Source organism: Lonchura striata, chromosome 10, assembly GCF_050655825.1.
Source record: "Lonchura striata isolate lonStrDom1 chromosome 10, ASM5065582v1, whole genome shotgun sequence".
Taxonomy (NCBI): Eukaryota; Metazoa; Chordata; class Aves; order Passeriformes; family Estrildidae; genus Lonchura; species Lonchura striata.
Window position 1 is genome coordinate 17,567,438 of NC_140712.1, and position 14,543 is coordinate 17,581,980.

Sequence of the window (14,543 nt, forward strand, 5' to 3'; positions counted from 1 at the left end):
AAATTAAGGTGGACGGAGGGACGGAGGGGAGCTCGGATAACCACAGAAGATCAGTCTGAGCCTGGATCCTCACACTCGCCGCATAAAAACTCGGCAGGATCATGATCACCTTCTGCTCTGCCCAGGCGGTGACTTGAGAGCTCATCCCATGGAAACATCCTAACCCACTGTCAGGACAGCCAAGGCCACTTGCTGTACCAAACACATTGAAACAGCTCCCACCTTTCCCCTTCCAAATCACTTTCCTGCCCAAATCACACCCCTTGGATCTAGGACAATGTGCTTAACGTGGCACCGAGTAGCTCAGCTGACACAGACACTGGTTTGTAGAGCAGCATGAAACAGAACTGTGAGGGCAGGTAAGGGAGGGATGGATCACATCTTGGATGTGCGGCAAGGCAGGTCTTGGCTGGAGAGGGAAAAAGTATGAGAAAATGCCTGGGTTTTCCTCTAATAATGCTTTCCCTGCTCTATTTCCAATTCCATTGTACTGCTGGTTCATTTTAGGCAATAGCTTTCAGATCTCAATGGATTCACAGATTTCTGTAAAAATGCTCAGAAAAGGACTGACCATATGCAGCAGTTTCAGAGGCAAACCCTGAGATAACCAGAAGGCTGTGGCTTGGTGGACCAGTCTTCAGCTTGTCCACATAACTGGGTACCTCCACAGGTCTGGGAGATGCATCTGGGCACAACAGATCTGATCATAAGGGTTTCAACACATATTTTAAAATACTGTTCTTTTTTAACTATGGTAATCCTATATGAATGTTAGCCTCTGGTTGCCTGCCCTGAAGAGACAATATATCACTGAGACAATATATCAGAGACAATTCATTGCTCCCTCTTCTTGCTGCAGGGAAAACTGTGCAGTTAGAAGAAAGGGGGAGCAGCTGTGATGCTTTTCACTTCCTGGATGCAATTATAATCCATGATTCCCTGAGACTGCATCAGTCTCAGATTCATCCCAGCATGGAAACTCAGTCACACATCTGTACCACACCACATCTCATCACTACACACATTTTCAGGGTCAGACCTGCTCTCTTTCTCCTTCACTTCCTTCTCCAGCATTCAAAGTCTATATGAAGCACCTGAGCTCTGCTTCGTGTCTCCAGGAGAGCTTTAAAAGCAGGAGGGTGTGGGAGGATGGAGAGACATGGACTGTGTTACCCCCACCTCCGCAGAGCCCCCATGTACAAGTCAAGCAGCTTTCCTAGATCTGCTTTCTACCTCAACACGAGCAGAGGACTTAGTCCTTTGCCAAACCTGCTTTCTCCCCTCTCTTTAAAAAAAAACAACGACATAAAGAAGCACGAGGTCGTGTCTGGCCGGGGAGCTCCTCGGTGCTGTTGTGCCGAGGCACTCACCGCTGTAGCAGATGGCGTCGTAGCGGGAGTCGGGGTGCGGGTAGCCCGTCTGGTTGACGTACAGGTACACGGTCCTCACGCCCACCAGGTTGCCCCCGCAGTTGGGCCGTGCTCTGGAGATGGGGTAGCGCACGCTGCGGTCGGCCAGCCAGCCCGCGCTGCACATGTCCATGCCATCCTTCCAGGCCAGGTACAGCTCTCCCGTGGTGGCCAAGCGCGCTCCCAAACTGCGGCACTTGTCAAAGGCTTCTTGGAAGGTGAACTTCTCTGGGGCAGTGGCGTAGAAGACTTTGCCTGTAACCGCATCATCCATTAGCACAGGAGTTACCTGTTGATTTTAATCCCAATTCCCTTTCTGTCTTCCTCCCACTCATAAGACTTTGGATAAGATGCAGACTCCTGTGTATTAGAGCTGAAATGCAAGCCTGTGTCGGTGACTCTATAAAGACCAGAAGAAAGTGAGTCTTACAGACCAACTGCAGATTTGAGCAAAACACACCACACCAGCTGGAGCCACAGGGGCAAGAGGTAGATAAAGGACAATTGTAGTTCTGTTGTGCCAAATATTTCAATGGATCCCTGTCACAAGCATGAATGATTGATGCATCTAAAAGTGACACATTCAAATGGCTGACCAGGCAGGATCACGTGGACTCTGGTGGAGATTAGATGAACTCCACCCTCTGTGCTGCATTAGTCATTTGACATTACAATTGTCCAAGGTCTAATAAAAAGACTAGAGAACATCTGGGCTGGCCAGGGTATGTGCTTTTCCAGCTTTAACCTGTCTTTTCTCTGTTTGCTGTTGTGCAGTCTAGGCATGATCAGGGCTTTGGCTGCTTCTGCGTCTAGTAACAATAAAAGCCCCAAATCACCTTGCATTTGCTCTGCATAGCAGTAAACATCATAGGTTTCATCTGGCTCACGGACACCATAGGTCCTCACTCCTGGAAATTCATCCTTGTCGCCATAGCAGCGCTCCCGGGGCCAGTGGATGGGGTACCTGAGAAGAGATTGTGGATAAAGATGGGGGCAGGATCCTGGCAGTCACAGAAGGCTGGGAGGGAGCTGCAGAGCACTGCCCAGTGTGGTGATTTATGGCTTTTCCAAGGTTATGGGAAAGGGAAAGGATGATCTGTTGTCCTGCCCTCACACTGAGGGTCCCTGGACCTCTGACTAAAGACATCAGGACAAGGTGCCTCCCCAGTGAGGAATGCACAACTCAGTCTGGTTGAGCCAAATTTGTGCATCTTGGCACAACATTGGCTTTGATCAGGGAAGATGGAGGATCAGGATGGAGCCATTGTCCACTCAGTTGTCACCACCAGCCCAGGAGGACAGTGGTCACTCTGCTTTCCTACTAGAGATTCACCTCTAGCAGAGAATGACTTGCAATCCACCACCCCCCTCTGCACACCAGCAGTTACAACAGCTGAGATTTAGCAACTGCTTTCAGTTGGTGGCTTCATTACAGGAGTCCTTCCCTAACAATGCTGCTGTGGCTTTCCCTTCCCCTGCGTGACTTCTCACCTGACAGTCTGATCAGCCAGCCAGCCAGCATCACACTGCTCGTACCCATCCTCGTAGGCAGCCTGCAGCTGCTCGGGGGTAGCAATGACAGCACTGTTCTGGATACAGGCCTGCTTTGCCTTCTCGAAGTTCAGGGTGTACCTTGTGGAGATTGCTCTGTAGTGGAATACGATGCCTGGAAAAGACAATGGACATCACTCACAATCACCAGCCCCTTGCCTTCCAGAGAAGGCACAAGAAAAAGGTAAAATTAAACCTCATCCTGTAGAGTCCTGCAGTGGAAGCTGTCTCCCTGTCTTATACGGAAAGCAAAAACCATAAAAAAGAAAAGGATTGTACAAAACTTATGTTATTTTATCCACCTATTACTAGAACAGGCTTTGCAATATGGCAATGGAAGTTTTTCCAGAACAGCCCAATTCTCCAGATGAGGGCATCCCATCTCCTAAAATGTTTGGAAAAAATTAAAGGTCTGGCAAGGGCCCTGTTCCAGCTTTACCCGCTTGAGTAGTAGCCCAGTGTATCCAGTACCACCTCCTGCCAAGGATGTCATCTTGCTGCCTCTGTAAGTCACCTTCTGCCAGAAGAGACATTTTCTTGCCATATTCTGCCATGAGTCATTTTGCTGGTTTGTTTAGTCTGGTCCTAGCCTGCTGAAATAAATGCTTGCCCTGTGGCTTCTCCACCCATCACCTTATCTGTGACCTGAGAGAAAGGGCTTATTCCTATGAGGAGAGCACTGCATCTTCTGCCTGCGTGCCTCTTCCTCCCTTCTGCCCAGCCAAGCAGCAAGACACTGAGAGACAAGAGCAAGGGCAGGATCCCACCTTTCACTAGGACCTCTATGGTGTCCTGTCTGTCCTCAATGCCGTACATGACTTCGCAGCGATAAATCCCGGTGTGGTTGGATCGCAGTGCCTTGATCTCCAGCGTGGCATCGGTGGGGATGGCGGGGTAGTTGGGCAAGGAGATCACCTCCCTGTACTCGCTGTTGAGCCGGATCTTCCCACCTGTGGCCACCAGCAAGACAACTTCGGTCCCGTTGGAGAGCTTGCTCCATTTGATGCGTGGGGTCAGCACGAGGCTGGTGTCCTGCTCCTCTGGGATGTTGAAGTAACACGGGATGTTCAGGGAGCTTCCCAGGATAACACGCAGGGGAGACTGCTCAGGTATCTTGACTTCCAGGCCATCACTACTGTCTGCCAGTTCCCAAACAGAGCAATGGTTACATCAACAACACATGTAATACAAAATATCCCATGTTTCCATATGATCCAGTGCCTGTATCTGCTGTGCAAACCTGTATCCACATATTCAGACGCGATCTTTTTGTCTAGTCTAGAAAGGGAAGTTGTGGCAATGACCACTGCACCATGGCGGCTTTTGAGATTTGGATCAGTGCTGGATGCGGGAATGAAGGGGACAAAGGGCTCTGCTGCAGCCTAGCTGCTGACCACACTACGAATTCACACTTGGTAATGTTTTAAAAGGGAAATGCTGAAATTCTCCTTGTTTCCCCACAAATCTGCAGCTATGTCCCTGGCTTCCCAAGCACTGGAGCAGTGAGAGGCTGTGGCCCGGCAGCCATCCGAACAGAGGAGCTCTGTGTGTGCACGGCACAGGTCTTGGGCACATTTAATTCTGGGGGCTGCCTGTCCATGGGGATGGGGCCAGAGTGCAGCACATGGCTCAGTCCTGCTTTGCCATGCCCTGGACACGTACCTGAGAGCTCCACAGAGTCGGCTGCGGTGATGACTTGCAAACACACAAACACTAATAGTAAAGTGGTCATAATTTACCTGCAAGAAACAACACAGGGAGAAAGGATTTGTGTATGTTCACAGGGAGCTGAGTGCTGTGGATGCTGCTGCAAGGCAGTGCAATGCTTTCAGCTGCCCCTAAAGCCTCCTACACTCCTCACACCAGCAGGGAAAGCCTGTCCTTGGGGAAGGATTCTGCCCCAAAGGGCTGCTTGCTTTGAGACATCAGTCCATGGGACAAATAAATAAGATGCTCTGCTGTGTACAACAGTCTGAAGTGTTATTATACACCACTTAATATGTTGCTTTCCCATTCTCTCTCTTGTGATTCAGTCTTACCTATGGAGCAGAAAGACAATTTTACAACAGGTTTACAAACCTGTTACGTATTTACTTAAGAGGGACCATCACATACACTAAGCCTTTGTCTCAGAACAGGAGTTGTTCCTCACTGGGCATTCCAAATCAAGCCAAAACTGGCTCTCAGGCCAGATGGTTGGAAGAATTTTCTATTCCTTAAAATGCTCTGAAGCAAAAATTGCCCTCTGCATGGGGGAAAAGTAAAATGTTACAACTCTTTTCCAAAAAACCTGCACTGAGAGCCAGCATATCCACAAGTGCAAACTGATCCAGAACTAATACAAGAAATCCACAGGATTTGGGCAACTTAAATCCACCCTAAATATATCTTCTTGGGATCCCTCAATTAGTCAGAGCAACCTGATTGTTCTGAAGGCTTCAGGAAGAGAAAGGATGGTCCTGCTGACATTGAGTGACAGAAGCAATATACGGAGGCCAGCTAATTTAATCCTAACTGGATTACCACCCAGTATAATATCATGCCGTGTTAAATCACCACAAAGACTTGAGTTGGTTTCAATATTTCAAATAAAAAACAGGTCCTCTGGCAACCCAGCACAGTTTGGCATCACTTTTCAGCTCTGACTCAGAAGGAAGGACCACACCTACTGAATCACTGGTGTTTCCTTTGAGGTCTCAATATTGGCTGTTTCACTCCTGTGATCTAGAAAGATTCCAGATTACTTCACCTGACAGGTAATATTCCAGGTATATGCCTATTGAACTTGTAGAGAACTCCATTGCATATCCACACTGGCACAAGAAAAGGTCAAAAATAGACCCCATCATGTACAGTTCATCACTAACCTTTTACCTGTGAAAAAACTGACCTCTATGCACTCATTCATGTGAATCTGACACACCACAGAACCTTATCTTTAGTGAATAGAGACAGCTCTACTGGCAGAAAATTGGAGAGAACAGGGATGGATCACATTGGCAGAGGAGTGTGTAGACTTCAGTTTGCAGCTGTAGGGCTGAACAAGATCAAATGGAGATATCCCATTCTCTGCTCTGTATGGGAATAAAATTCCAGGTAATTGCTAACCTCAGGGAGAACTCTGGGAGCTGTACATGTGTTTGGGTGTCTCTCTGGTGAGGGGTGATGTCTGCACAAACATTGTATTACAAAGCTCTTCTGCAGATGACAGCTGACTTCACCGTTTCCCTGCAGGGATGGGCAGTGCAGAGCCACTGCCCCGCTGCAGAGGAGGTCAAAGAGTCTGGCAGCCAGCACTGGGGCAGTGGGTTGTGCCCACAGGATGGGCAATGAAGGGCCTTCTGCTCCTCAGTAAAGCAAGGGGAACTGGAAACACCATCTGCTACTGACAAACAGCCTGAAATCAGCTTGGCCAAGCAGTACCCAGGAGTCCTTAAAGAGCTGGCTGAGGGAGCTGCTGGCCCACTGATGCTCGTTCATAATCTCTGCTGCAGCACTGGGGCAGGTCCCAAGTACTGAAGCTCTGAGTCCAGCCAGCCAAGATACACAATGATGAGCCTCATAAATACGTGCTAGTTTGATTGACATAAATTCCAGGCAAAATAATGGAAAATCTGATACAGAGTTCAGTTCATTAAGCACTGAAGAATAGATGCAATACTAATCTTAGTTAAGGCACTTGTGTATAAAACAGGTGCTTCCAGCCTTTTATTATTTGGCACGATTCTAAGCTTGTTTGATAAAGCTGCCTGCATGGCTGCAACACAATGCAATTAGATTTTGATAAGGTTTGAATTTTTCAGGGTTGTGTGATATGAAGATGTGTAATGTCAGTAGTACATGCATTAAAATGGCTTAGCAGAAGCCAGGCTGGTGGGTCCCTAATGGGATCCATCTGAGGGACCTTGAGGGACATATTTCTAATGGGCATCTACAGGGGTTGCTATTAGATCCAATGGGTTTCCATATAGACTGCATTTTAATAGAATCAAATATAAAATTGTACAAGAAATTCATGCCTGACAATGGGATGTTGAGTCCCAGAAAGAAGTCACAGGAGAGCTGCTGCTATTATCCCACAGTAAACCAAACAGGAATTCCTCTCTGTGCATTAGAGGTGAACAATGGGAATACTTGCACACCCCTGGGCTGTCATGAAGATATCAGAAAAAGGTGGTGATGAAATATCCATTAGCAAGGATCTGAGGGCTGGACAGTGCTATATGGGGGAAGACTGGAAAGTAGGAAGTTTGAACCTAATTGCTGCAACAAAAAAAAGAAAACTGAGAAGTTGACAACTGTGCACAAATACTGTTTCAAGCAGAGACTGCTGGTGCTAAAGGGCTCTTTAATCTAGAAGAAATTCATGACCAGAACTAATAGCTAGGAGACATATGCTGAGTGAAATCAAATGGGAACCAAACCCACACTCTGCACAGTGGGTGATGGATCACTGAAACTGGTACCAAAGGAAGTAATGGAGTTTCTGTCAGGGTGGATCCTGCAGGACAGAAAGGATTTGGGTAGAGGACACTCTCCTAATCACTAGTAAAATACCTGTTTGAGTATTAAATAAAACCCTTTATTTCTCCAGACTGCTTAGATGAGGTACCTTTCATTTACTTGCATTTTGTCAGAATCAAAGTAAGCTGAATATCCCTGAGTGTCATGAGAGAAACTCAGGCAAGAGAGACAAGCCTGGGTTACCTACTAAAGAATAGAAGTGTCCTAGAGCAAGGGTTGCTTAAATACAACTGGAGTTGGCTACTGAAAAGACTTACAGTGTCTGTGGCTATGGGAAACAGGTATTCTTCTGAGTTGATATTTCTGTGTACATTGGCAGTGGAGAGGAGGAGAGCAGGTTCATCTGCCCATCAGGTAGGCAGCACACAACAGAATGCCCTAACAGGAAGAAATTTCCTTTGTCCCAAAAGCTAAGACATGCTCATGTTCTCTTAGTCTTATTCAGGCTTTATGCTGATCTTCCACAAGGAAAAACAGCCTCACATGACAACAGCTGAGACCAGTGGTATCTTTTCAGTTTGGTTTAACTATGGAGGAAAAAACCCAACCTCCCTCTATCCCACAGAAGCCCAGAGGAAATGAATTTTCCTTGTGAGCAGTGGTTAACAAATCAGAATAACAATGTTTTGGGTGTATTCTGCGAAAGTGTTGAGTCCTTGCCAGTAAGAAACCTAACCTACTCCTCAGGGTGCTGTTTGCAATGTTGATCTTCATTTTTCATTCCCCTGAAGCATGCCAAGGAGATCCAGCCCTGAGTCTGCACGCAGCTCTGGTTGGGATTCACTGCTCTGGGAATGTCTCTGATTTACATCCCGTTGTTACAGCAGTGGCCCTGTGCTGCAGCACTCCTGCTCTGTGGTGTCTCCAGTGGGATGTCCAGGCACATGCTAATGGGCAAACAGCTTCTTGAAGAAGCAGCTCTGGAAGCAAGTGAGTAAAGAGGGAGGTCTGTGTGAGCAGATGTGGGTAGTACAGAGGATGGAGACCCGGCGTGCCTTGACAAGGGAACTGGGGAGGTTGTTCCTGTCATCCTAAAGCAGCATGTAAACAGATTGACGGTCAGGGCAGAGCAGGGTGAGGAGCTCAGGCGTGGATTCTGTCCCTTACTGAGGTGTAGGTTCAGGCTGAGTGGGCTGTGCCCAAATCACAGGAAGGTGCAGCTCAGTGTGTGGGAGCATCAGTGTGTGCTCACTGAGGTGGGACCTGGCACACAGGAAAAGTCCTCAGGGATAAGTGGCTGAGCTGCAAGACTGAGTAAAGGCTCAGTGCAGTCTGCAGCAGCCTAAGCAACGGCAGGAACATCCCCTGCTCAGGATCTTACAAATTGGCCCCCAGCTGCAGCTGAATGGCTAAGGAAACATGCTGGAAATACAGCCAATGCCCCTACCATATGTGTCATAAATAACACAGGCCTCTGGACATATCCTCCTTTGAAAACCATTGAGGTGTTCTGGCTACTAGAATAAGGTGAGCTCCTACGCCCACAGGAACTGCCAGATCACTGCTGGCAAACTCCAGTTCAGTTGCAGGGTCCTTTTCTTCTGGCATAAGTCACCCTGAAGAGAAGTTGTTCTGCACACACTTCCGTGGAGCTGAAAAGAGAGGTTTGTCCAGGCTCTAGTGGGGAGCACTGTGAGGGGCAATTCTTGCAGCACAGAGCCTTCCAGACAGGCAGCAATGATCACACCATGCTTTCTGCCAGTCCATGCTACAAAAACACCTCCCATCCCTGCAGATTGCTCTCCTGCAAAACTCCATTTGCACTTTCTGGGAGAGCAGCTGGAGCAGGCAGATTTTGTGGTGAAAAGAGAGGAGGAGGCAGGAGGAGTTACACAAGGTCAGGGCTGTGCCTCTGTCCCTGTGTGCAGTACTGAGCAGTCTGGAGCAACAAGAATCCAACCAAACTGCCACAAAAATTCTGGCCATCCTACCATCTCTAACCAGTGACCAAGACAGAAACAAAGCCCTCTCCAATTCAGCCTGGGACTGGAAGAATTCAGGAAAAAACTCTTACCTCTCTGAGAAGGACAGGGTTGGGAATTGCTGGTATGCTCGGGATCTCCCCACCCTGGAGAACAACTGTCCCTTTCACTGAAGTTTATTGCCACTCTATTTTATTCCTAAGACTGTGCTTCTGTGTCAGGTTGTGTGCAGTGTCCTAAATTGGCTGCATATAAATATGTTTATTTGAGAATCCAAGCATGCGTGGGGGGAAGTGTGTACCTATGTGCAGAAAGGTTTAATTCCTTGCCCTTCCAACCACATCCCCACCTTTTCAAAGGGCTGAAGAATGTAGAGGGAGCAAGAAAAGGAAAAGTCACTACAGTGGAAGTTCAACAAAGTACTTACACAGTCAGGCTATATGGTGGAAAATAGCCAGGTGGCCATTTGCAGCACAAGTGAAGATGTTTGCTTGCTGGAAAGCATTTTCTGTTCTAGCCTATTTTAATTGAGTCCCATCTGCAGTTTTTCCTGTGGGCTTTGCTTGCTCCAGACTATGTTGATCACCCTTATTGCAATTGTTTTCCTTTTTGTTTTTTTTTTTTTTTTCCTTTTGGTAGGGGCAGATGGGTCATTTTAAGCTTCCTTCTTTCTCAGTTTTGGAAAGCCTTTAGTACACTTACGTTTTGCTTCTGGCAGCTAAAAAAATGTCACTCATTACCTAGAAGATATGCCTGGACATAAAGGCATGTCCAAAGACAATATTTCCTCTAAAATTATGGCTATAAAGAGGCTCCTGAGCAAGAGTTACATTCAGCTCTCTTTATTTAGCCTTGGATTCTCTTTCTTCAACTGGTTTTCCATCCCCAGTTTATTCCCCTTCAGGGAATGGACCTTAGTTTCTCTAGGATGTGTGATCACCTCCATCCAGCCTTATCTCAGCATTATTATTTTCAGGGACCAGCACTTGAGACCAGGGGTTTGATGAGGTCTGAGGAGACCCCATCACCCAGGAGAGCACATCCTATGCCCTTGTGGGTTTTGAAATCAAACAGTGGTTTATCCTCTCTGTAAACATACAGACTGCTCCTCTGTGATCTCTACAAACAAACACTTTATTGTCCCTCTGTGTGTTCCCAGCCTCTGTGCTGGACTCAGGGATTTTCAGTTAAAAACCTCAGCCAGATGCAGGAAATGGGAGGGAAGGAAGGGGAGATGGGCGAAGTGAGTGAGGTGGGCAAAATAAGTTTTATTTCTCCTTCTTCTTCTTCTTTTTTTCTTTAAATAAGGCAAAACTTTGGAACAGAAATATGGTAATAAATGCACTCCTGTGATTTTTCATGTTTTTTCAGCTGTAAAGAAAATATTCCATTCTGCCTGGCTTCCTAACCATTCTGCAAGGTCTTTATGTGTAGAGCAGCTTGGATGCTGCCCCTGCCTGCTCAGTTTCTGAAACTATCCCTGCAACAATAAAGTTGTTTGGTTTTTCTTCCCAATCAAAAAGACACATGACAGCAAGTGCTCAGACATTTTGTCATTGAGGCATGGGGTCCTGACTACCCTGCAGCACTGGCTGCCTGGATTGCTCCAGGGGATGGCAAACTGGTGGCACTGAGGCACTGTAAGTGCATAAAACAGAGAATATTTATTGAAGATTAGTGATAATGGGAGGTTTCACCTCAAGCCTCAGCTGGGTCCTGTCCTCAAGCACCCCTTGCCACTGCAGGTATGGACATGGTCAGACACAGCTCTGTTGATGCACCCTGGTGATGGTAGCAGGGTGCCTTTACCCATGACATGAGCTCCAGAGCTCCTCTCTGTCCTCCAACAGACAGCCAAAGCTGTGCTTTGCTCTGCCCTTTCCAGTGTCTTCATGACTTCTCTTCCAATAAAACAGCTGCAGCCTGTTGTCATCTGTTTATCTGATTATACTGCTCACACGCTGCAGGAAAAGCCTAAGTGCTCAAGGTTGTAGGCTCATGCTTTCAATGAGCAGGAAGTTAAACACAAAAGGTTTCCCAAACATTTATCTGATATCTGCCACAGAACAGCTCTCATCTTCCCCTGATGTTCATTTGTTTTGCATTATATCTCCATTGATTTCAGCAACAGGTTAAACACACAGGCTCCAGGACAGCAGAAGCTCACACCACCAGTTATTCCAAACCTATCCCTCTTGCAGGAAAACCAGAACTGTCTGCCACTAGCAACACCCACCATGGTAATCTTTCTATCCTTCAAGGACAGAGAAGTTGCAAAACACTCACTATGGCAGGAAGATGACAGCTGGAACCTTTCAGGCAAGGTGTGGAATCAGCACCAAGTCCTGGGCTGCCATGGCTCCAAGTGTCTGCTTGACATGGAAAGCCAGAGCTACACTCAAACAGGCCCTGGAGCCTCTGAGTTCAAGGGAACAATGAGCCTTTGAGACTGGTTGAAGCTCACACTCAAAATCTGCTCTAGTCCAAGAGGAGGAACTGAAACTTCTAAAAAGCAGTTAATCTCCTTATAAAATAGGTGTCTCAGCTGAGAACCTTTAAAGAGGAGTTCAGCCTTTTCTGTCAGCTAGCAAGGGAGCCTGGAGCACTGTTAGACATCTAATTTTTAGAAATTAGTGGGTGATTATGCACTTCATAAAGTCTTCTTATATCTTGTACACTTTTTTCTGGAGCTGCTGTCAGCCTTAAGTGAAACTCCCCCAGACACGGGAAGCAAAACCAGCACAATACAAAAGAAGATAAACCAGATTTTCCCCAGATGTGAGGTGTGAAGATGGCAGCTTGGGCCATGACCCAAGGAAGTCAATAATCAGTCCTTCAACTGACAACTTTTTCCATCCAAATGCACTGGCTCACTATAAGTCCCATGAAAACCACAAAAGCTGTAGTCTCTGTGCACCTAGGATCTCAGCTGCCAAAGCACAGTACAGAGGAGGAGGAAGAAACGATTGAGGGACCTGGAAAATCCTCAGAGGGAGCTTGTTCAGGACAGGTAAAGCTCATCTCAGTGGCAGCATCCGTGTGTGGATGATGCACAGGATGCACTGGAGATTTTCCCTCGTGCAGAATTTGACTTCTCACTTGGAGAAGTCTCCTTCAGAAGAAGGCTGAAACCTTATTTTTACAAAGATGTAGCATTAACAATGAGCAATCATCCCTGTCTGGCTGCAGATCAAGATGTGGGTGTGACTACAGAACAGCAAATCTCTGCAGTGCTTTTATGCTGGCGGAAGATTCCAAAGAACCATGGAATAGTTTGGGTTGGAGCAGGCCTTAAAGAGGTCATGGACAACCCTTCTGCTCTGACCCAGCTCAGCCCTCCAGAAGGATGGCTTTCCAGAAAGTAATAAAGTGTTTGAAACCATGTTTTCATAGAGAATCTATAGGCATGGAGACCTAAATCTTCACAGACTCTGCTCATTACTGCCCAGATCTGGTAGCTGTTAATACTCTGCTACCCAAAATCACCTTGGATGCTCCTAAGAAATACCATGTGGAAGTTCACCTAACAGGGCACTGGGTGGCACTGGAAGAGACACTGCAAAGCTGGCTCCTGCCAACTTCACAATGATTTTTCCAGGTAGACAGAAAACATCATGCTAGCTTGGAATGACAACAACCTCAGGAGGCTGAAGGTGAGAGCCACAGGACCACGTGTGTGGCTCTAGGGTCTCTCTACACACTGTGTCACACTGATGAGAAGTTGTGACTCCACGGCCCCATTGCATTAATGTCCCTTCATGGGAATGGGCACCTCACAAGATACAAAACTGCAGCAACCTCTGGTTAAGGACACTTTCTACTGCTGTGCTACACACATCAGACCCCTCCTTGATCTTTGGTGAGGCTGTCCATGCTGGGAATGCACACAGCTGGTGATGTTAAACCTCCTCATAGTGTCACACCTTGGACACAAAAAAGACAGGTGAGCAATCATATCCTATCTTGGCCTTGACTTAGAGAGTACAGCATGCTGCTGGTGCTTAACAGCAGTAAAAGCAACCTTTCATCCAACTTGGAGGAAGACCTTCCAGCTTCATCACAGTCTCACTATCTGCCTCTTTTTGCTCCCCATTTTCTCTTTCGAAAGTTGGAACCTGAAAGTTTTCTCTGCATTAATTCCAGACATTGTGTAAACACTGTGCTTAGATTTACTTAAATGAGGCTGTTTCAGCCCCAGTTTTTCTCGCAAGTAGATTTCCTGTCTCATAAATTCAAGACATGAACAGTTTAGCTTTGCTAGGAAGGTGGAATCTCAAACTGATCCCCCCTTTGGGATGACCTGGAAGACAAAAGGGCAAATGGCATGGGAGAGGGCCTGGGGTTTTCTGGTTACTGGCTGAAAGAGGGGAGCCATCCTGCCGTGTGCTGCTCAGGATGTAGTGCCAGTGCTCCAAGAGACTGTTACTACTTCCCATAAATAATCTGCACCTTTTGAAACCTACCAATATCTTGGCGTTTTTTAATCTTCATAACGCCAGAAGATGGAGAATATTCTTTTCTTACTCAGCAGATCACTGACATTTTTATTGGAGAAGAAAGGGATTACTATTTTCCCCTGTACCCAGATCCTCAAAGTATTTGTGACTCCTTAGAAAGGCACACTCATATCAAATGTTCACACACACTCTTTGTGCAAGACAAGCAGAGGAAGTCCTAGGAGTAAAAGAGCTTTTCCTCTCAGCTTCTACTCACTGAGACTCCAGGTAATTTCTCTGGCAGCAATGTGAACCCCCAACCACAATGCAAGTGTGAATTTTGCACTGCTGCTGAAGGATCTCACACACTCTGGTGTCAAAAGAAGGGTCTTTACCAGAGCACTGGAGTGGGTTTTCACCAAACTGGTCAGATGTCTGGGAATTATATGATCACACAGTTCTGAAGGTACAGGGCTCACTCTGCCTTCCAGCTTATGGAGATTGCACAGAGCACAAAGAGATCACAAGCTTCACATTCAGACTATAAATGAGGGTTTTGCTGCCTTGGCTGTGTTGAACAAGACTCTCCTACTTCTCCATTTCCTCTGCCAGCAAACCTCTGACAACTAAATTGAGCACAAAACATCCATGCCAGCTTGTATTTCTCCAGGAGGTTGAATGGTACAGGAAGGATTAAAGAA

The 14,543-nt window shown here is 46.8% G+C and overlaps 1 protein-coding gene across 2 annotated transcripts in view; it reads right to left on the minus strand.

Moving 5' to 3' along the window:
- Positions 1-14,543, minus strand: part of ACAN (aggrecan) — a 46,359-nt gene that overhangs the window by 20,106 nt on the left and 11,710 nt on the right. For both annotated transcript variants that reach the window (XM_085588879.1, XM_085588878.1), the window contains exons 3-7: positions 4,623-4,699; positions 3,728-4,099; positions 2,901-3,075; positions 2,246-2,373; positions 1,371-1,664 (exon numbers count right to left, since the gene is read on the minus strand). In XM_085588879.1, coding sequence (XP_085445005.1) covers positions 1,371-1,664; positions 2,246-2,373; positions 2,901-3,075; positions 3,728-4,099; positions 4,623-4,692 — 1,039 coding nt within the window. In that variant the 5' untranslated portion in view covers positions 4,693-4,699. The remainder of the gene's footprint in view (positions 1-1,370; positions 1,665-2,245; positions 2,374-2,900; positions 3,076-3,727; positions 4,100-4,622; positions 4,700-14,543) is intronic.